This window comes from Oncorhynchus mykiss, chromosome 21, assembly GCF_013265735.2.
Source record: "Oncorhynchus mykiss isolate Arlee chromosome 21, USDA_OmykA_1.1, whole genome shotgun sequence".
NCBI classification, from domain to species: domain Eukaryota; kingdom Metazoa; phylum Chordata; class Actinopteri; order Salmoniformes; family Salmonidae; genus Oncorhynchus; species Oncorhynchus mykiss.
Window position 1 is genome coordinate 64,774,214 of NC_048585.1, and position 22,342 is coordinate 64,796,555.

General features: G+C 44.6%; 1 protein-coding gene across 1 annotated transcript; it reads right to left on the bottom strand.

Moving 5' to 3' along the window:
- Positions 1-2,352: 2,352 nt before the first annotated feature.
- On the bottom strand, positions 2,353-16,145 carry LOC118942984. Its single transcript, XM_036958443.1, has 2 exons — positions 14,965-16,145; positions 2,353-3,050 (listed from the first exon to the last, which is right to left on the bottom strand). The coding sequence occupies exons 1-2, from the start codon at positions 16,048-16,050 to the stop codon at positions 3,003-3,005; spliced, it is 1,134 nt and encodes a 377-aa protein (XP_036814338.1). The 5' UTR covers positions 16,051-16,145; the 3' UTR covers positions 2,353-3,002.
- Between the last annotated feature and the right edge of the window lie 6,197 nt (positions 16,146-22,342).

Consider the following 22,342-nt stretch of genomic DNA (forward strand, 5'->3'; position numbering starts at 1 on the left):
TAGTCCACTGTAGTATAGTAGTAGTGTAGTCTACTGTAGTATAGTAGTAGCAGTGTAGTCCACTGTAGTATAGTAGTAGTAGTGTAGTCCACTGTAGTATAGTGGTAGTGTGGTCGACTGGTATAGTAGTAGTGTAGCCCACTGTAGTATAGTAGTAGTGTGGTCGACTGGTATAGTAGTAGTGTAGTCCACTGTAGTATAGTAGCAGTGTAGTCCACTAGTATAGTAGTAGTATACTACAGTGGTAGTATACTGTAGTATAGTAGTAGTAGTGTAGTCCACTGTAGTATAGTAGTAGTGTAGTCCACTGTAGTATAGTAGTTGTAGTAGTAGTGTAGTCCACTGTAGTATAGTAGTAGTGTAGTCCACTGTAGTATAGTAGTGGTAGTGTATTCCACTGTAGTATAGTAGTAGTAGTAGTGTAGTCCACTGTAGTATAGTAGTAGTAGTAGTGTAGTCCACTGTAGTATAGTAGTAGTGTAGTCCAATGTAGTATAGTAGTGTAGTAGTGTAGTCCACTGTAGTATAGTAGTATAGTAGTGTAGTAGTGTAGTCCACTGTAGTATAGTAGTGTAGTAGTGTAGTCCACTGTAGTATAGTAGTAGTAGTACTATAGTCCACTGTAGTATAGTAGTTGTAGTAGTAATGTAGTCCACTGTAGTATAGTAGTAGTGTAGTCCACTGTAGTATAGTAGTAGTAGTGTAGTCCACTGTGGTATAGTAGTAGTGTAGTCCACTGTAGTATAGTAGTATACTAGTGTAGTCCACTGTAGTATAGTAGTAGTGTAGTCCACTGTAGTATAGTAGTAGTGTAGTCCAATGTAGTATAGTAGTAGTATAGTCCACTGTAGTATAGTAGTAGTGTAGTCCACTGTAGTATAGTAGTAGTAGTAGTGTAGTCCACTGTAGTATAGTAGTAGTGTAGTCCAATGTAGTATAGTAGTGTAGTCCACTGTAGTATAGTAGTATGGTAGTGTAGTCCACTGTAGTATAGTAGTGTAGTAGTGTAGTCCACTGTAGTATAGTAGTAGTGTAGTCCACTGTAGTATTGCAGTAGTGTAGTCCAATGTAGTGTAGTAGTGTAGTCCACTGTAGTACAGTAGTAGTGTAGTCCACTGTAGTATAGTAGTAGTGTAGTCCACTGTAGTGTAGTAGTAGTGTAGTCCACTGTAGTATAGCAGTAGTAGTGAAGTCCACTGTAGTATAGTAGTAGTGTAGTCCACTGTAGTATAGCAGTAGTAGTGTAGTCCACTGTAGTATAGTTGTAGTGTAGTCCACTGTAGTATAGTAGTAGTAGTGTAGTCTACTGTAATATAGTAGTTGTAGTAGTAGTGTAGTCCACTAGTATAGTAGTAGTGTAGTCCACTGTAGTATAGTAGTAGTGTAGTCCACTGTAGTATAGTAGTAGTAGTGTAGTCTACTGTAGTATAGTAGTTGTAGTAGTAGTGTAGTCTACTAGTATAGTAGTAGTGTAGTCCACTGTAGTATAGTAGTAGTGTAGTCCACTATAGTATAGTAGTAGTAGTGTAGTATACTGTAGTATAGTAGTTGTAGTAGTAGTGTAGTCCACTAGTATAGTAGTAGTGTAGTCCACTGTAGTATAGTGGTAGTGTAGTCCACTGTAGTATAGCAGTAGTAGTAGTATAGTCCACTGTAGTATAGTAGTAGTGTAGTCCACTGTAGTATAGCAGTAGTAGTAGTATAGTCCACTGTAGTATAGTAGTAGTGTAGTCCACTGTAGTATAGCAGTAGTAGTAGTATAGTCCACTGTAGTATAGCAGTAGTAGTAGTATAGTCCACTGTAGTATAGTAGTAGTGTAGTCCACTGTAGTATGGCAGTAGTAGTGTAGCCCACTGTAGTATAGTAGTAGTGTAGTCCACTGTAGTATGGTAGTGTAGTCCACTGTAGTATAATAGTTGTAGTAGTAGTGTAGTCCACTAGTATACTAGTAGTGTAGTCCACTGTAGTATAGTAGTAGTAGTAGTAGTGTAGTCCACTAGTATACTAGTAGTGTAGTCCACTGTAGTATAGTAGTAGTAGTAGTGTAGTCCACTGTAGTATAGTAGTAGTAGTAGTGTAGTCCACTGTAGTATAGTAGTAGTAGTAGTGTAGTCCACTAGTATACTAGTAGTATATTCCACTGTAGTATAGCAGTAGTAGTGTAGTCCACTAGTATACTAGTAGTGTAGTCCACTGTAGTATAGTAGTAGTAGTAGTAGTAGTGTAGTCCACTAGTATACTAGTAGTGTAGTCCACTGTAGTATAGTAGTAGTAGTAGTGTAGTCCACTGTAGTATAGTAGTTGTAGTAGTGTAGTCCACTGTAGTATAGTAGTAGTAGTAGTGTAGTCCACTAGTATACTAGTAGTATATTCCACTGTAGTATAGCAGTAGTACTGTAGTCCACTAGTATACTAGTAGTGTAGTCCACTGTAGTATGGTAGTAGTAGGAAAGGATCATGATCAGTGGAGTTGGGAGATCGTGGTTAGATCACACTATTCAACCGTGGTTAGACCACACTATTCAACCGTGGTTAGATCACACTATTCAACTGTGGTTAGACCACACTATTCAACCGTGGTTAGATCACACTATTCAACCGTGGTTAGACCACTGACTGTAAAGTTTCCAAGTTGGGTATGGGTTTGGAGGTATAAGAGCTCTGTCTGTCTGAGTGAGGAAGGGAAGAAGTGCCAATGTGGTCATGTTGAGATTAAGTTGTGGTCACATTGGAGTGAGGTTGTGGTCACATTGGAGTGAGGTTGTGGTCACATTGGAGTGAGGTTGTGGTCACATTGGAGTGAGGTTGTGGTCACATTGGAGTGAGGTTGTGGTCACATTGGAGTGAGGTTGTGGTCACATTTGGAGTGAGGTTGTGGTCACATTTGGAATGAGGTTGTGGTCACATTTGGAGTGAGGTTGTGGTCACATTTGGAGTGAGATTGTGGTCACATTTGGAGTGAGGTTGTGGTCACATTTGGAGTGAGGTTGTGGTCTGACATCTAGAAGAACCATCTGAAAGCTTCTCCACTGGGCACTGAGGGAGGACTCTGAGGAGAGAAGGAAACGCACTGTTAGAATACTGACCAGTGGGAATAGAGACTGGACTGGACTGTTAGAATACTGACCAGTGGGAATAGAGACTGGACAGGACTGTTAGAATACTGACCAGTGGGAATAGAGACTGGACTGTTAGAATACTGACCAGTGGGAATAGAGACTGGACTGTTAGAATACTGACCAGTGGGAATAGAGACTGGACTGTTAGAATACTGACCAGTGGGAATAGAGACTGGACTGTTAGAATACTGACCAGTGGGAATAGAGACTGGACTGGACTGTTAGAATACTGACCAGTGGGAATAGAGACTGGACTGTTAGAATACTGACCAGTGGGAATAGAGACTGGACTGTTAGAATACTGACCAGTGGGAATAGAGACTGGACTGTTCGAATACTGACCAGTGGGAATAGAGACTGGACTGTTAGAATACTGACCAGTGGGAATAGAGACTGGACTGGACTGTTAGAATACTGACCAGTGGGAATAGAGACTGGACTGTTAGAATACTGACCAGTGGGAATAGAGACTGGACTGTTAGAATACTGACCAGTGGGAATAGAGACTGGACTGGACTGTTAGAATACTGACCAGTGGGAATAGAGACTGGACTGTTAGAATACTGACCAGTGGGAATAGAGACTGGACTGGACTGTTAGAATACTGACCAGTGGGAATAGAGACTGGACTGTTAGAATACTGACCAGTGGGAATAGAGACTGGACTGGACTGTTAGAATACTGACCAGTGGGAATAGAGACTGGACTGGACTGTTAGAATACTGACCAGTGGGAATAGAGACTGGACTGGACTGTTAGAATACTGACCAGTGGGAATAGAGACTGGACTGTTAGAATACTGACCAGTGGGAATAGAGACTGGACTGTTAGAATACTGACCAGTGGGAATAGAGACTGGACTGTTAGAATACTGACCAGTGGGAATAGAGACTGGACTGTTAGAATACTGACCAGTGGGAATAGAGACTGGACTGGACTGTTAGAATACTGACCAGTGGGAATAGAGACTGGACTGTTAGAATACTGACCAGTGGGAATAGAGACTGGACTGTTAGAATACTGACCAGTGGGAATAGAGACTGGACTGTTAGAATACTGACCAGTGGGAATAGAGACTGGACTGTTAGAATACTGACCAGTGGGAATAGAGACTGGACTGGACTGTTAGAATACTGACCAGTGGGAATAGAGACTGGACTGTTAGAATACTGACCAGTGGGAATAGAGACTGGACTGTTAGAATACTGACCAGTGGGAATAGAGACTGGACTGGACTGTTAGAATACTGACCAGTGGGAATAGAGACTGGACTGTTAGAATACTGACCAGTGGGAATAGAGACTGGACTGGACTGTTAGAATACTGACCAGTGGGAATAGAGACTGGACTGTTAGAATACTGACCAGTGGGAATAGAGACTGGACTGTTAGAATGAGACTAAACTGAACAAGAAGAAGAAGAAACTACACTATGAAACGAAGATAAATGACAAAGAATGACAGTTAAACGCTTTGGAGCACCTTAAATGACATTTTGGGGAAAAAAGGCTCATTCATTACAAAACCTTAACCTACTCTAATGATTTTTTCATTGGCAAGATTAGCAACCTTAGGGATGACATGCCAACACCAAACGCTGACACTACACATCCAAGCATATCGGACTGAATTATGAAAGACAAGAATTGTACTTTTTAATTCTGTGAAGTCAGTGTGGAAGTGGTGAAGAAATGATTGTTTTCAACCCTCAGTAAACTTCTGGAAAACATTGTGTTTGACCAGATACAATGCTATTTTACAGTAAACAAACTGACAACAGACTTTCAGCATGCTTATAGGGAAGGACATTCAACAAGCACAGCACTTACATAAATGACAGATGATTGGCTGAGAGAAATTGATGATAAACAGATTGTGGGGGCTGTTTTGTTAGACTTCAACAATAAACAGATTGTGGGGGCTGTTTTGTTATACTTCAATAATAAACAGATTGTGGGGGCTGTTTTGTTAGACTTCAGTAATAAACAGATTGTGGGGGCTGTTTTGTTAGACTTCAATAATAAACAGATTGTGGGGGCTGTTTTGTTAGACTTCAGTAATAAACAGATTGTGGGGGCTGTTTTGTTAGACTTCAGTAATAAACAGATTGTGGGGGCTGTTTTGTTAGACTTCAGTAATAAACAGATTGTGGGGGCTGTTTTGTTAGACTTCAGTAATAAACAGATTGTGGGGGCTGTTTTGTTAGACTTCAGTGCAGCTTTTGGTATTGAAACTCGTGCTCAGACACCCATCCATACCCCACAAGACATGCCACCAGAGGTCTGTTTAAACTACTAGAACACAGCTCAGACACCCATACATACCCCACAAGACATGCCACCAGAGGTCTGTTTAAACTACTAGAACACAGCTCAGACACCCATCCATACCCCACAAGACATGCCACCAGAGGTCTGTTTAAACTACTAACACACAGCTCAGACACCCATCCATACCCCACAAGACATGCCACCAGAGGTCTGTTTAAACTACTAACACACAGCTCAGACACCCATACATACCCCACAAGACATGCCACCAGAGGTCTGTTTAAACTACTAGAACACAGCTCAGACACCCATACATACCCCACAAGACATGCCACCAGAGGTCTGTTTAAACTACTAGCACACAGCTCAGACACCCATCCATACCCCACAAGACATGCCACCAGAGGTCTGTTTAAACTACTAGAACACAGCTCAGACACCCATACATACCCTACAAGACATGCCACCAGAGGTCTGTTTAAACTACTAGCACACAGCTCAGACACCCATACATACCCTACAAGACATGCCACCAGAGGTCTGTTTAAACTACTAGCACACAGCTCAGACACCCATACATACCCCACAAGACATGCCACCAGAGGTCTCTTCATAGTCCTCAAGTCCAGAACAGACTATGGGAGGTGCACAGTATTACATAGAGCCATGACTACATGGAACTCTATTCCACAGTACTACATAGAGCCATGACTACATGGAACTCTATTCCACAGTACTACATAGAGCCATGACTACATGGAACTCTATTCCACAGTACTACATAGAGCCATGGCTACATGGAACTCTATTCCACAGTACTACATAGAGCCATGACTACATGGAACTCTATTCCACAGTACTACATAGAGCCATGACTACATGGAACTCTATTCCACAGTACTACACAGAGCCATGACTACATGGAACTCTATTCCACAGTACTACATAGAGCCATGACTACATGGAACTCTATTCCACAGTACTACATAGAGCCATGGCTACATGGAACTCTATTCCACAGTACCACATAGAGCCATGACTACATGGAACTCTATTCCACAGTACTACATAGAGCCATGACTACATGGAACTCTATTCCACAGTACTACATAGAGCCATGACTACATGGAACTCTATTCCACAGTACTACATAGAGCCATGACTACATGGAACTCTATTCCACAGTACTACATAGAGCCATGACTACATGGAACTCTATTCCACAGTACTACATAGAGCCATGACTACATGGAACTCTATTCCACAGTACCACATAGAGCCATGACTACATGGAACTCTATTCCACAGTACTACATAGAGCCATGACTACATGGAACTCTATTCCACAGTACTACATAGAGCCATGACTACATGGAACTCTATTCCACAGTACCACATAGAGCCATGACTACATGGAACTCTATTCCACAGTACTACATAGAGCCATGACTACATGGAACTCTATTCCACAGTACTACATAGAGCCATGACTACATGGAACTCTATTCCACAGTACCACATAGAGCCATGACTACATGGAACTCTATTCCACAGTACTACATAGAGCCATGACTACATGGACCTCTATTCCACAGTACAACATAGAGCCATGACTACATGGAACTCTATTCCACAGTACTACATAGAGCCATGACTACATGGAACTCTATTCCACAGTACTACATAGAGCCATGACTACATGGAACTCTATTCCACAGTACCACATAGAGCCATGACTACATGGAACTCTATTCCACAGTACTACATAGAGCCATGACTACATGGACCTCTATTCCACAGTACAACATAGAGCCATGACTACATGGAACTCTGTTCCACAGTACTACATAGAGCCATGACTACATGGAACTCTGTTCCACAGTACTACATAGAGCCATGACTACATGGAACTCTATTCCACAGTACTACATAGAGCCATGACTACATGGAACTCTATTCCACAGTACTACATAGAGCCATGACTACATGGAACTCTGTTCCACATCAGGTAACTGATGCAGCAGGAGAATCAGATTTAAAAACTGATAAAAATACACCTTATGGAACAGGGGGGACTGTGAAAAGACACACACACACACACACACAATAACATGCCCACTATACACACACAATAACATGCCCACTATACACACACAATAACATACCCACTATACACACACACACACACACAATAACATGCCCACTATACACACACACACACACACAATAACATGCCCACTATACACACACACACACACAATAACATGCCCACTATACACACACACACACACAATAACATGCCCACTATACACACACACACACAATAACATGCCCACTATACACACACACACAATAACATGCCCACTATACACACACAATAACATACCCACTATACACACACACAATAACATACCCACTATACAAACACAATAACATACCCACTATACACACAAAATAACATACCCACTATACACACACAATAACATACCCACTATTCACACACAATAACATACCCACTATACACACACAATAACATACCCACTATTCACACACAATAACATGCCCACTATACACTCACAATAACTAATGGGGATCCATAATAAACCCCAGGAAGAGTAGCTGCTGCCTTGGCAGGAACTAATGGGGATCCATAATAAACCCCAGGAAGAGTAGCTGCTGTCTTGGCAGGAACTAATGGGGATCCATAATAAACCCCAGGAAGAGTAGCTGCTGCCTTGGCAGGAACTAATGGGGATCCATAATAAACCCCAGGAAGAGTAGCTGCTGCCTTGGCAGGAACTAATAGGGATCCATAATAAACCCCAGGAAGAGTAGCTGCTGCCTTGGCAGGAACTAATGGGGATCCATAATAAACACCAGGAAGTGTAGATGCTGCCTTGGCAGGAACTAATGGGGATCCATAATAAACCCCAGGAAGAGTAGCTGCTGCCTTGGCAGGAACTAATGGGGATCCATAATAAACCCCAGGAAGTGTAGATGCTGCCTTGGCAGGAACTAATGGGGATCCATAATAAACCCCAGGAAGAGTAGCTGCTGCCTTGACAGGAACTAATGGGGATCCATAATAAACCCCAGGAAGAGTAGGTGCTGCCTTGGCAGGAACTAATGGGGATCCATAATAAACCCCAGGAAGTGTAGATGCTGCCTTGGCAGGAACTAATGGGGATCCATAATAAACCCCAGGAAGAGTAGCTGCTGCCTTGACAGGAACTAATGGGGATCCATAATAAACCCCAGGAAGAGTAGCTGCTGCCTGGGCAGGAACACATGGGGATCCATAATAAACCCCAGGAAGAGTAGCTGCTGCCTTGGCAGGAACTAATGGGGATCCATAATAAACCCCAGGAAGAGTAGCTGCTGCCCTGGCAGGAACAAATGGGGATCCATAATAAACCCCAGGAAGAGTAGCTGCTGCCTTGGCATGAACTAATGGGGATCCATAATAAACCCCAGGAAGAGTAGCTGCTGCCTTGGCAGGAACTAATGGGGATCCATAATAAACCCCAGGAAGAGTAGCTGCTGCCTTGACAGGAACTAATGGGGATCCATAATAAACCCCAGGAAGAGTAGGTGCTGCCTGATCAGGAACAAATGGGGATCCATAATAAACCCCAGGAAGAGTAGCTGCTGCCTTGACAGGAACTAATGGGGATCCATAATAAACCCCAGGAAGAGTAGCTGCTGCCTTGGCAGGAACTAATGGGGATCCATAATAAACCCCAGGAAGAGTAGCTGCTGCCTTGGCAGGAACTAATAGGGATCCATAATAAACCCCAGGAAGAGTAGCTGCTGCCTTGGCAGGAACTAATGGGGATCCATAATAAACACCAGGAAGTGTAGATGCTGCCTTGGCAGAAACTAATGGGGATCCATAATAAACCCCAGGAAGAGTAGCTGCTGCCTTGGCAGGAACTAATGGGGATCCATAATAAACCCCAGGAAGTGTAGATGCTGCCTTGGCAGGAACTAATGGGGATCCATAATAAACCCCAGGAAGAGTAGCTGCTGCCTTGGCAGGAACTAATGGGGATCCATAATAAACCCCAGGAAGAGTAGCTGCTGCCTTGGCAGGAACTAATGGGGATCCATAATAAACCCCAGGAAGAGTAGCTGCTGCCTTGGCAGGAACTAATGGGATCCATAATAAATACAAATACATTTCTCCCTCCTCTCTCCCTTTCATGCCTCCCTCTCTCTCTTCCCTCAATCCTCCCTCCTTCCTCTCACTCAATCCTCCCTCCTCTCTCCCTCCCCCTCATCCCTCCCTCCTACCTCTCACTCAATCCTCCCTCCTCTCTCCCTCCCTCTCATCCCTCCCTCCATCCTCTCACTCAATCCTCCCTCCCTCTCATCCCTCCCTCCTTCCTCTCTCTCACTCAAGCCTCTCTCCTCTCTCCCTCCCCTCTTATCCCTGTCTCTCTAATCCCCCCTTCTTCTCCCCCTCTCATCCCTCCCTCCTCTCTCCCTCTCATCCCCTCATCTCTCCCTCCCTCCTCTCTCCCTCTCACCCCCCCTTCTCTCACTCCTTACTCATCCCTCCCTCTTCCCCCCTCTCTCCCTACCTCCATCCTCTCTCCCTCATTCCTCCCTCCTCTCTCCCCCTCCTCACTCCCCTCTCTTTCCCTCCCTCAGTCCTCTCTCCCTCCTTCTGTCATCACTCCTTCTCTCCTCCCTCCCTCCTTCTCCTCCCTCTTTCCTACCTTCTCATCCCCCCTCCTCTCTCATCTCTTCCTCTCTACCTCCCTCCTCCTCTCCCTCCTCCTCCTCTCTTATTCTCCTCTCTCCCTCCATCCTCCCTCCCTCCTCTCTCCCTCCCTCCATCCTCCCCCTTCTATCCTCCCTCCTCTCGCTCTCTCTCCCTCCCTCCTCCTCTCTCATTCTCTTCTCTCTCTCCCCTCCTCTCCCAGAGGAACAGAGATGATCCCTCTGCTTGCAGCAAGGGAACATTCTAATGAGCTCCTGAACACACGTTGGGGTAGTCACCCACAGCTCTCCTCCCATTAGATGCTACATTAGAAGGTTAGCACGGCTAAATCCCCCTCTCCCCCAGCGTGGCGGGAGTATGGAGAGGACTCAGAGGTCTAATGTTGACGTGAACACACCTTTCCTCTACACTGATTATCATTAGTTTGCACCAACTATCAGTCTGACACACTCTGCACCTCTCTGCAGGGTGTGTGTGTGTGTGGTGAGAGTGAGAGAGAGACACTGTGTGATGTGTAGTGTGCCGTGGTGCTTACCTCGCTAACAGAACTGAGAGCAGCTGGTGACGAGCACTGGTTCCCTAAAGGGACCTGAAAACCTGAAGTGGCACACACACGCTAACACACAGGCATGCATTGATGACACACACACGCTAACACACACACGCTCACACACACACGCTCACACACAAACATACGCACAGGCATGCATTGATGACACACACACGCTCACACACAAACATACGCACAGGCATGCATTGATGACACACACACACGTACTGGTAATTACAGTTAATTGGAGCTGGCAGAGCAGTGTGGGGAGAGTTGAATAACACAGAAAGAGAGAGAGAGGAGAGAGAGAGATGGAGTGGGGAGAGAGAGAGAGAGAGAGAAAGAGAGAGAGAGAGAGAGAGGAGAGAGAGAGAGATGGAGGGGAGGGGGGAGAGAGAGAGAGAGGGAGAGAGAGGAGAGAGATGGAGGGGAGAGGAGAGAGAGATGGAGGGGAGGGGGGAGAGAGAGAGGAGAGAGAGATGGAGGGGAGGGGGGAGAGAGAGAGATAGATGAGGGGAGGGGGAGAGAGAGAGAGAGAGACAGAGAGAGAGAGATGGAGTGGGGAGAGAGAGAGAGAGAGAGAGAGAGAGGAGAGAGAGATGGAGGGGAGAGGGGAGAGAGAGAGAGAGAGAGAGAGAGAGAGGAGAGAGAGATGGAGGGGAGGGGGGAGAGAGAGAGAGAGATGGAGGGGAGGGAGGGAGAGAGAGAGAGAGAGATGGAGTGGGGAGAGAGAGAGAGAGAGAGGAGAGAGAGATGGAGGGGAGGGGGGAGAGAGAGGGAGAGGAGAGAGATGGAGGGGAGGGGGGAGAGAGAGACAGCAATAGAGAGAAGGAGAGAGATGGAGGGGGAGAGAGATAGCAATAGAGAGAAGGAGAGAGATGGAGGGGGAGAGAGATAGCAATAGAGAGAAGGAGAGAGATGGAGGGGGAGAGAGATAGCAATAGAGAGAAGGAGAGAGATGGAGGGGAGGGGAGAGAGATAGCAATAGAGAGAAGGAGAGAGATGGAGGGGAGGGGGAGAGAGAGAGTTTATACTACGTTACACATATCATTTATGTTACAGAGAGATAGATGTCTTCTGCTGTAAAATGGACCCTACAGTAACATGGGCATTCTGCTGTAAAATGGACCCTACAGTAACATGGGCATTCTGCTGTAAAATGGACTCTACAGTAGCATAGGCATTCTGCTGTAAAAATAGACCCTACAGTAACATGTGCATTCTGCTGTAAAATGAACCCTACAGTAACATGGGCATTCTGCTGTAAAATGGACCCTACAGTAACATGGGCATTCTGCTGTAAAATGGACCCTACAGTAACATGGGCATTCTGCTGTAAAATGGACTCTACAGTAACATGGGCATTCTGCTGTAAAATGGACCCTTCAGTAACATGGACATTCTGCTGTAAAATGGACTCTACAGTAACATGGGCATTCTGCTGTAAAATGGACCCTACAGTAACATGGGCACTCTGCTGTAAAATGGACCCTACGGTAACATGGGCACTCTGCTGTAAAATGGACCCTACAGTAACATGGGCATTCTGCTGTAAAATGGACCCTACAGTAACATGGGCATTCTGCTGTAAAATGGACCCTACAGTAACATGGGCACTCTGCTGTAAAATGGACCCTACAGTAACATGGGCAATCTGCTGTAAAATGGACTCTACAGTAACATGGGCATTCTGCTGTAAAATGGATCCTACAGTAACATGGGCATTCTGCTGTAAAATGGACCCTACAGTAACATGGGCATTCTGCTGTAAAATGGACCCTAGAGTAACATGGGCATTCTGCTGTAAAATGGACTCTACACTAACATGGGCATTCTGCTGTAAAATGGACCCTACAGTAACATGGGCATTCTGCTGTAAAATGGACCCTACAGTAACATGGGCATTCTGCTGTAAAATGGACTCTACAGTAACATGGGCATTCTGCTGTAAAATGGACCCTTCAGTAACATGGACATTCTGCTGTAAAATGGACCCTAGAGTAACATGGGCATTCTGCTGTAAAATGGACTCTACAGTAACATGGGCATTCTGCTGTAAAATGGACCCTACAGTAACATGGGCACTCTGCTGTAAAATGGACCCTACGGTAACATGGGCACTCTGCTGTAAAATGGACCCTACAGTAACATGGGCAATCTGCTGTAAAATGGACCCTACAGTAACATGGGCATTCTGCTGTAAAATGGACCCTACAGTAACATGGGCACTCTGCTGTAAAATGGACCCTACAGTAACATGGGCAATCTGCTGTAAAATGGACTCTACAGTAACATGGGCATTCTGCTGTAAAATGGATCCTACAGTAACATGGGCATTCTGCTGTAAAATGGACCCTACAGTAACATGGGCATTCTGCTGTAAAATGGACCCTACAGTAACATGGGCACTCTGCTGTAAAATGGACCCTACAGTAACATGGGCATTCTGCTGTAAAATGGACCCTACAGTAACATGGGCACTCTGCTGTAAAATGGACCCTACAGGTACATGGGCATTCTGCTGTAAAATGGACCCTACAGTAACATGGGCACTCTGCTGTAAAATGGACCCTACAGTAAAATGGACTCTACAGTAACATGGACTCTACAGTAACATGGACTCTACAGTAACATGGACTCTACAGTAACATGGACTCTACAGTAAAATGGACTCTACAGTAACATGGACTCTACAGTAAAATGGACCCTACAGTAACATGGGCATTCTGCTGTAAAATGGACCCTACAGTAACATGGGCATTCTGCTGTAAAATGGACCCTAGAGTAACATGGGCATTCTGCTGTAAAATGGACTCTACACTAACATGGGCATTCTGCTGTAAAATGGACCCTACAGTAACATGGGCATTCTGCTGTAAAATGGACCCTACAGTAACATGGGCATTCTGCTGTAAAATGGACTCTACAGTAACATGGGCATTCTGCTGTAAAATGGACCCTTCAGTAACATGGACATTCTGCTGTAAAATGGACCCTAGAGTAACATGGGCATTCTGCTGTAAAATGGACTCTACAGTAACATGGGCATTCTGCTGTAAAATGGACCCTACAGTAACATGGGCACTCTGCTGTAAAATGGACCCTACGGTAACATGGGCACTCTGCTGTAAAATGGACCCTACAGTAACATGGGCAATCTGCTGTAAAATGGACCCTACAGTAACATGGGCATTCTGCTGTAAAATGGACCCTACAGTAACATGGGCACTCTGCTGTAAAATGGACCCTACAGTAACATGGGCAATCTGCTGTAAAATGGACTCTACAGTAACATGGGCATTCTGCTGTAAAATGGATCCTACAGTAACATGGGCATTCTGCTGTAAAATGGACCCTACAGTAACATGGGCATTCTGCTGTAAAATGGACCCTACAGTAACATGGGCACTCTGCTGTAAAATGGACCCTACGGTAACATGGGCACTCTGCTGTAAAATGGACCCTACAGTAACATGGGCATTCTGCTGTAAAATGGACCCGACAGGTACATGGGCATTCTGCTGTAAAATGGACCCTACAGTAACATGGGCACTCTGCTGTAAAATGGACCCTACAGTAAAATGGACTCTACAGTAACATGGACTCTACAGTAACATGGACTCTACAGTAACATGGACTCTACAGTAACATGGACTCTACAGTAACATGGACTCTACAGTAACATGGACTCTACAGTAAAATTGACTCTACAGTAACATGGACTCTACAGTAACATGGAATCTACAACGGGATGAAACTTGATGGTTTCTTGCAGAAAACAAATAGCAAATGAGTCTTTGGTTGCCTTGGCAACACCCCCCTCCCTGAAGTCAGTTACCGAGGAGATAATGATTTTACTCTAACGGTTATGACGTGACCAACAGGGTCGAAAATTCCTAAAACTATCTTTTGCCGAAGAGAAAATATAATAAATGTTCCGTACCTCGTTGAGGACCGAGTGGGTTTGAGACCCCTGGCCTACGTGGTAGGGGCTAGGGATGGAATAGGCTGCATTCTGATTCTCTACCCCTATCCTGAAGTGTGCACTTGTTCACTAAACCCTCACGCATTTAAAAAAGCATTGGATTGGTGCAGGGACAGCCGGAGGGAGTTTCCAACATATTCCTCACACCGGTCCTTTTAAATCCATGAGGGGGTGTGTGTGTGTGTGTGTGTGTGTGTGTGTGTGTGTGTGTGTGTAAGTGTGTGTAAGTGTGTGTGTGTGTGTGTGTGTGTGTGTGTGTGTGTCTGTGTGTGTGTGTGTGTCTGTGTGTGTGTGTGTGTGTGTCTGTCTCCTACCTCTAGCTGTATACTCCCAGCCTTCTTCTTCAGTTCGTCACACTTCCTGAACTTACAGATCTGATGACCTGTCTTCCTGTTTCTACAGGCTGAACACACCCCACAGTTAATCAGTCTTCTGCAGGGGGCACACACTCCACACCGCTTCCTCTTCCTCTTGGAGGCTCCTGACCCCTGACCCCCAGAGGTCATCCCCGGCGAGGTTGAAGAGCAGGGTGAGGGGTTTGTCTGGTTGACATGGTGGCAGTCCGACAGAAGTTGGTTATGATTGGTCGTCATCTGGAAGTGGGAGGAGTCCGAAATGTTATTGTGCGACCCCATCGCCATGACGATGACTCCGGGTGGTAACCCCAGCATTCCGGCGGGGAAGTTGGACATGTTGACCCCGTTGACTCCGCCTCCTCCTCCGTTGCCACTGCTGCTGCGATTCGATAGGCTGAGCATGTCCTGGTGGGCATGGCCCTGTTTGGTCATGTGATTGGCGGCAGCATAGCCGGACTGGAAGTTGTTATTCCCGTGATGATGATGCATTTCCTGTCCCTGTGAGGAGGCGTGTCCTCCATGTCTTGCGTGCTGCTTGCCCTCTCCACCCTGACCGCCCGCCACGGCGCCGGTCCGGTGGGGCTGCATGTGCGTTGTCGAGGGCGACGGGTGTGTTGTGGGCGGCGCTAGGGGCGTGGTCTGATGCACGGGAGGTTTCCGCCCCCAAAGCATCGCCGCGTTGACGTTCATATTCATGTTGATGTTGTCATGACAACCCCACGGCGTCACGCCCGCCACGCCCACTCCGAGCCTGCCGCCGGGGAACATAGGAGCGGTGATGTGGGCGAGCTTGGCCGACTGAGGGAAGTTCATGCTGTTAACTGCGTTCATATTCACGTTGGTTTTAGTGTAGAAGTTAGCGAAGGATTGGTAGCGCTCCATCTCAGCCGTATAGTCCAGGACCGGAGTGAGACCACAACCGCCCACGGCGACCGCACCGCTCTGATCGGGGTGGTGACCGTGCGTGGTTGTGGTTGAGGACAGGTTGTGACCGCTGTGATCGTTGTGTACACTGCTGGACCTGGTCAGACCAGACATGACCATACTGTGGGAACACGGTTGGAGGTCTGTGGTTGTGTTGGTCAGTCTCGGGTTGCTGTCTGTCAGAAGATATAACCCTTTATGGTCTCATTTGAAGACCTCTCTAAGGAGAGAGAGAAATATATACATTTTTTAAATAGTGAATAACTTAACATACACATACAGAAACAACATGCCAGAATCAGTTTGGTCTAACTAAATCCTCTAACCACTGGCTTAGTTTGGTCTAACTAAATCCTCTAAAACCACTGGCTTAGTTTGGTCTAACTAAATCCTCTAACCACTGGCTTAGTTTGGTCTAACTAAATCCTCTAACCACTGGCTTAGTTTGGTCTAACTAAATCCTCTAACCACTGGCTTAGTTTGGTCTAACTAAATCCTCTAAAACCACTGGCTTAGTTTGGTCTAACTAAATCCTCTAACCACTGGCTTAGTTTGGTCTAACTAAATCCTCTAAAACCACTGGCTTAGTTTGGTGTAACTAAATCCTCTAAAACCACTGGCTTAGTTTGGTCTAACTAAATCCTCTAACCACTGGCTTAGTTTGGTCTAACTAAATCCTCTAACCACTGGCTTAGTTTGGTCTAACTAAATCCTCTAACCACTGACTTAGTTTGGTCTAACTAAATCCTCTAACCACTGGCTTAGTTTGGTCTAACTAAATCCTCTAAAACCACTGGCTTAGTTTGGTCTAACTAAATCCTCTAACCACTGACTTAGTTTGGTCTAACTAAATCCTCTAACCACTGGCTTAGTTTGGTCTAACTAAATCCTCTAACCACTGGCTTAGTTTGGTCTAACTAAATCCTCTCAATCTCTCTCTCACAAGTTTAGCAGTGGTGGAAAAAGTACTCAATTGTCATACTTGAGTAAAAGTAAAGATACCTTAATAGAAAATTACTCAAGTAAAAGTGACAGACACCCAGTAAAATATTACTTGAGTAAAAGTCTCAAAGTATTTGGTTTGAAATATACTTAAGTATCAAAAGTAAAAGTATTAATCATTTCACATTCCTTATATTAAGCAAACCAAAGGGCACCATTTTGTTGTTTTATTTATTTACTGATAGTCAGGGGCCACACTCCAACACTCAGACATCATTTGCACACAAAGCATTTGTGTTTAGTGAGTCTGCCAGATCAGAGGCAGTAGGGATGACCAGGGACATTCTCTTGATAAGTGTGTGAATTTGACCAGTTTCCTGTCCTGCTGAGCATTACAAATGTAACGAGTACTTTTGGGTGTCAGGGAAAATGTACGGAGTAAAAAGTACCTTAATTCTTTAGGACCGTAGTGGAGTAAATGTTGTCAAAAATATAAATAGTAAAGTACAGATACCCCAAAAAACTACTTAAGTACTTTAAAGTATTTTTACTTGAGTACTATAAACCACTACACGACAGATTTTCATGCAAATATTCTAAAATCTGCATGAAGAAAACATGTGGCGTTTCCACCAAACTGACTTGAGAATAAAAAGCTGTGTGTGGTGAGGTAGTGATGAGGTAGTGATGAGGTAGTGGTGAGGTAGTGATGAGGTAGTGATGAGGTAGTGATGAGGTAGTGGTGAGGTAGTGGTGAGGTAGTGATGAGGTAGTGATGAGGTAGTGGTGAGGTAGTGATGAGGTAGTGGTGAAGTAGTGATGAGGTAGTGGTGAGGTAGTGATGAGGTAGTGGTGAGGTAGTGATGAGGTAGTGATGAGGTAGTGGTGAGGTAGTGATGAGGTAGTGGTGAGGTAGTGATGAGGTAGTGGTGAGGTAGTGATGAGGTAGTGGTGAGGTAGTGATGAGGTAGTGGTGAGGTAGTGGTGAGGTAGTGATGAGGTAGTGGTGAGGTAGTGATGAGGTAGTGGTGAGGTAGTGATGAGGTAGTGATGAGGTAGTGGTGAGGTAGTGATGAGGTAGTGGTGAGGTAGTGATGAGGTAGTGATGAGGTAGTGATGAGGTAGTGATGAGGTAGTGGTGAGGTAGTGATGAGGTAGTGATGAGGTAGTGGTGAGGTAGTGATGAGGTAGTGATGAGGTAGTGGTGAGGTAGTGATGAGGTAGTGATGAGGTAGTGGTGAGGTAGTGATGAGGTAGTGATGAGGTAGTGGTGAGGTAGTGATGAGGTAGTGATAAGGCAGTGGTGAGATAGTGATGAGGTAGTGCACACAAAATGTACGTTCATGTGTGTGATGAAGCATTTACAGTGCATTCTGAAAGTATTCAGACCCCTTGACGTTTTCCACATTTTGTTAAGTGTACAGCCTTATTCTAAAATGGATAAAATTGTTTTTTTTCCCTCATCAATCTAAACACAAAATTTGCCATAATAACATCACAATACCCCATAATGACATCACAATACCCCATAATGACATCACAATACCCCATAATGACATCACAATACCCCATAATGACATCACAATACCCCATAATGACATCACAATACCCCATAATGACATCACAATACCCCATAATGACATCACAATACCCCATAATGACATCACAATACCCAATAATGATATCACAATATCCCATAATGACATCACAATACCCCATAATGACATCACAATACCCCATAATGACATCACAATACCCCATAATGACATCACAATACCCCATAATGACATCACAATACCCAATAATGATATCACAATACCCCATAATGACATCACAATACCCCATAATGACATCACAATACCCCATAATGACATCACAATACCCCATAATGACACCACAATAACCCATAATGACATCACAATACCCCATAATGACATCACAATACCCCGTAATGACATCACAATACCCCATAATGACATCACAATACCCCATAATGACATCACAATACCCCATAATGACATCACCATACCCCATAATGACATCACAATACCCCGTAATGACATCACAATACCCCATAATGACATCACAATACCCCATAATGACATCACAATACCCCATAATGACATCACAATACCCCATAATGACATCACAATACCCCATAATGACATCACAATACCCCATAATGACATCACAATACCCCATAATGACATCACAATACCCCATAATGACACCACAATAACCCATAATGACATCACAATACCCCATAATGACATCACAATACCCCGTAATGACATCACAATACCCCATAATGACATCACAATACCCCATAATGACATCACAATACCCCATAATGACATCACAATACCCCATAATGACATCACAATACCCCATAATGACACCACAATACCCCATAATGACATCACAATACCCCATAATGACATCACAATACCCCATAATGACACCACAATAACCAAAAACTGTTTTTTTTTTTTACATTTTTGCAAACGTATATTTTTAAAAAAGAAGAAAAATGTCACATTTACTTAAGTATTCAGACCCTTTACGCAGTACTTTGTTGAAGCACCTTTGGCATCGATTACAGCCTTGAGTCTTCTTCGGTATGATGCTACAAGCTTGGCAGACCTGTATTTGGGGAGTTTCTCCCATTCTTCTCTGCAGATCCTCTCAAGCTCTGTAAGGTTGGATGGGGAGCGTCGCTGCACAGCTATTTTCAGGTCTCTTCAGAGATGTTCGATCGGGTTCATGTCCAGGCTCTGGCCGGGCCCCTCAAGGACATTCAGAGACTTGTCCCAAAGCCACTCCTGCGTTGTGTTGGCTGTGTGCTTAGGGTCGTTGTCCTGTTGGAAGGTGAACCTTCATCCCAGTCTGAGGTCCTGAGCGCTCTGGAGCAGGTTTTCATCAAGGATCTCTCTGTACTTTGCTCTGTTCATCTTTCCCTCGATCCTGACTAGTCTCCCAGTCCCTGCCGCTGAAAAACATCCCCACAGCATGATGTTGCCACCACCATGCTTCACCGTAGGGATGGTGCCAGGTTTCCCCCAGACATGACCCTTGGCACTCAGGCCAAAGAGTTCAATCTTAGTTTCATCAGACCAGAGAATCTGATAGTCCTCTAGGTGCCTTGTGGCAAACTCCAAGCAGACTGTCATGTGCCTTTTTACTGAGGAGTTGAATCCACCAAGGGCCTTCTCTCTCTCTCTCTCTCTGTCTCTCTGTCTCTGTCTCTGTCTCTCTCTCTGTGTCTCTGTCTCTCTCTCTCTCTCTCTCTCTCTCTCTCTCTGTCTCTCTCTGTCTCTCTGTCTCTCTCTGTCTCTCTCTCTCTCTCTCTCTCTCTGTCTCTCTCTCTCTCTCTCTGTCTCTCTCTCTCTCTCTCTCTGTCTCTCTCTGTCTCTCTCTCTCTCTCTCTCTGTCTCTCTGTCTCTGTCTCTCTCTCTCTCTCTCTCTGTCTCTCTGTCTCTCTCTCTCTCTGTCTCTCTGTCTCTCTCTGTCTCTCTCTATCTCTCTCTGTATCTCTGTCTCTCTCTCTCTCTCTCTCAATTCAATTCAATTCAATTCAAGGGCTTTATTGGCATGGGAAACATGTGTTAACATTGCCAAAGCAAGTGAGGTAGACAACATACAAAGTGAGTATATAAAGTGAAAAACAACAAAAATTAACAGTAGACATTACACATACAGAGGTTTCAAAACAGTAAAGACATTACAAATGTCATATTATATATATATATATATATATATACAGTGTTTTAACAATATACAAATGGTTAAAGGACACAAGATAAAATAAATACGCATAAATATGGGTTGTATTTACAATGGTGTGTGTTCTTCACTGGTTGCCCTTTTCTCGTGGCAACAGGTCACAAATCTTGCTGCTGTGATGGCACACTGTGGAATTTCACCCAGTAGATATGGGAGTTTTTCAAATTTGGATTTGTTTTCGAATTCTTTGTGGATCTGTGTAATCTGAGGGAAATATGTATCTCTAATATGGTCATACATTGGGCAGGAGGTTAGGAAGTGCAGCTCAGTTTCCACCTCATTTTGTGGGCAGTGAGCACATAGCCTGTCTTCTCTTGAGAGCCATGTCTGCCTACGGCGGCCTTTCTCAATAGCAAGGCTATGCTCACTGAGTCTGTACATAGTCAAAGCTTTCCTTAATTTTGGGTCAGTCACAGTGGTCAGGTATTCTGCCGCTGTGTACTCTCTGTTTAGGGCCAAATAGCATTCTAGTTTGCTCTGTTTTTTTGTTAATTCTTTCCAATGTGTCAAGTAATTATCTTTTTGTTTTCTCATGATTTGGTTGGGTCTAATTGTGCTGTTGTCCTGGGGCTCTGTAGGGTGTGTTTGTGTTTGTGAACAGAGCCCCAGGACCAGCTTGCTTAGGGGACTCTTCTCCAGGTTCATCTCTCTGTAGGTGATGGCTTTGTTATGGAAGGTTTGTGAATCACTTCCTTTTAGGTGGTTGTAGAATTTGACGGCTCTTTTCTGGATTTTGATAATTAGTGGGTATCGGCCTAATTCTGCTCTGCATGCATTATTTGGTGTTCTACGTTGTACACGGAGGATATTTTTGCAGAATTCTGCGTGCAGAGTCTCAATTTGGTGTTTGTCCCATTTTGTGAAGTCTTGGTTGGTGAGCGGACCCCAGACCTCACAACCATAAAGGGCAATGGGCTCTATGACTGATTCAAGTATTTTTAGCCAAATCCTAATTGGTATGTTGAAATTTATGTTTCTTTTGATGGCATAGAATGCCCTTCTTGCCTTGTCTCTCAGATCGTTCACAGCTTTGTGGAAGTTACCTGTGGCGCTGATGTTTAGGCCAAGGTATGTATAGTTTTTTGTGTGCTCTAGGGCAACAGTGTCTAGATGGAATTTGTATTTGTGGTCCTGGTGACTGGACCTTTTTTGGAACACCATTATTTTGGTCTTACTGAGATTTACTGTCAGGGCCCAGGTCTGACAGAATCTGTGCATAAGATCTAGGTGCTGCTGTAGGCCCTCCTTGGTTGGTGACAGAAGCACCAGATCATCGGCAAACAGCAGACATTTGACTTCGGATTCTAGCAGGGGGAGGCCGGGTGCTGCAGACTTTTCTAGTGCCCGCGCCAATTCGTTGATATATATGTTGAAGAGGGTGGGGCTTAAGCTGCATCCCTGTCTAACCCCACGACCCTGTGTGAAGAAATGTGTGTGTTTTTTGCCAATTTTAACCGCACACTTGTTGTTTGTGTACATGGATTTTATAATGTCGTATGTTTTACCCCCAACACCACTTTCCATCAGTTTGTATAGCAGACCCTCATGCCAGATTGAGTCGAAGGCTTTTTTGAAATCAACAAAGCATGAGAAGACTTTGCCTTTGTTTTGGTTTGTTTGGTTGTCAATTAGGGTGTGCAGGGTGTATACATGGTCTGTTGTACGGTAATTTGGTAAAAAGCCAATT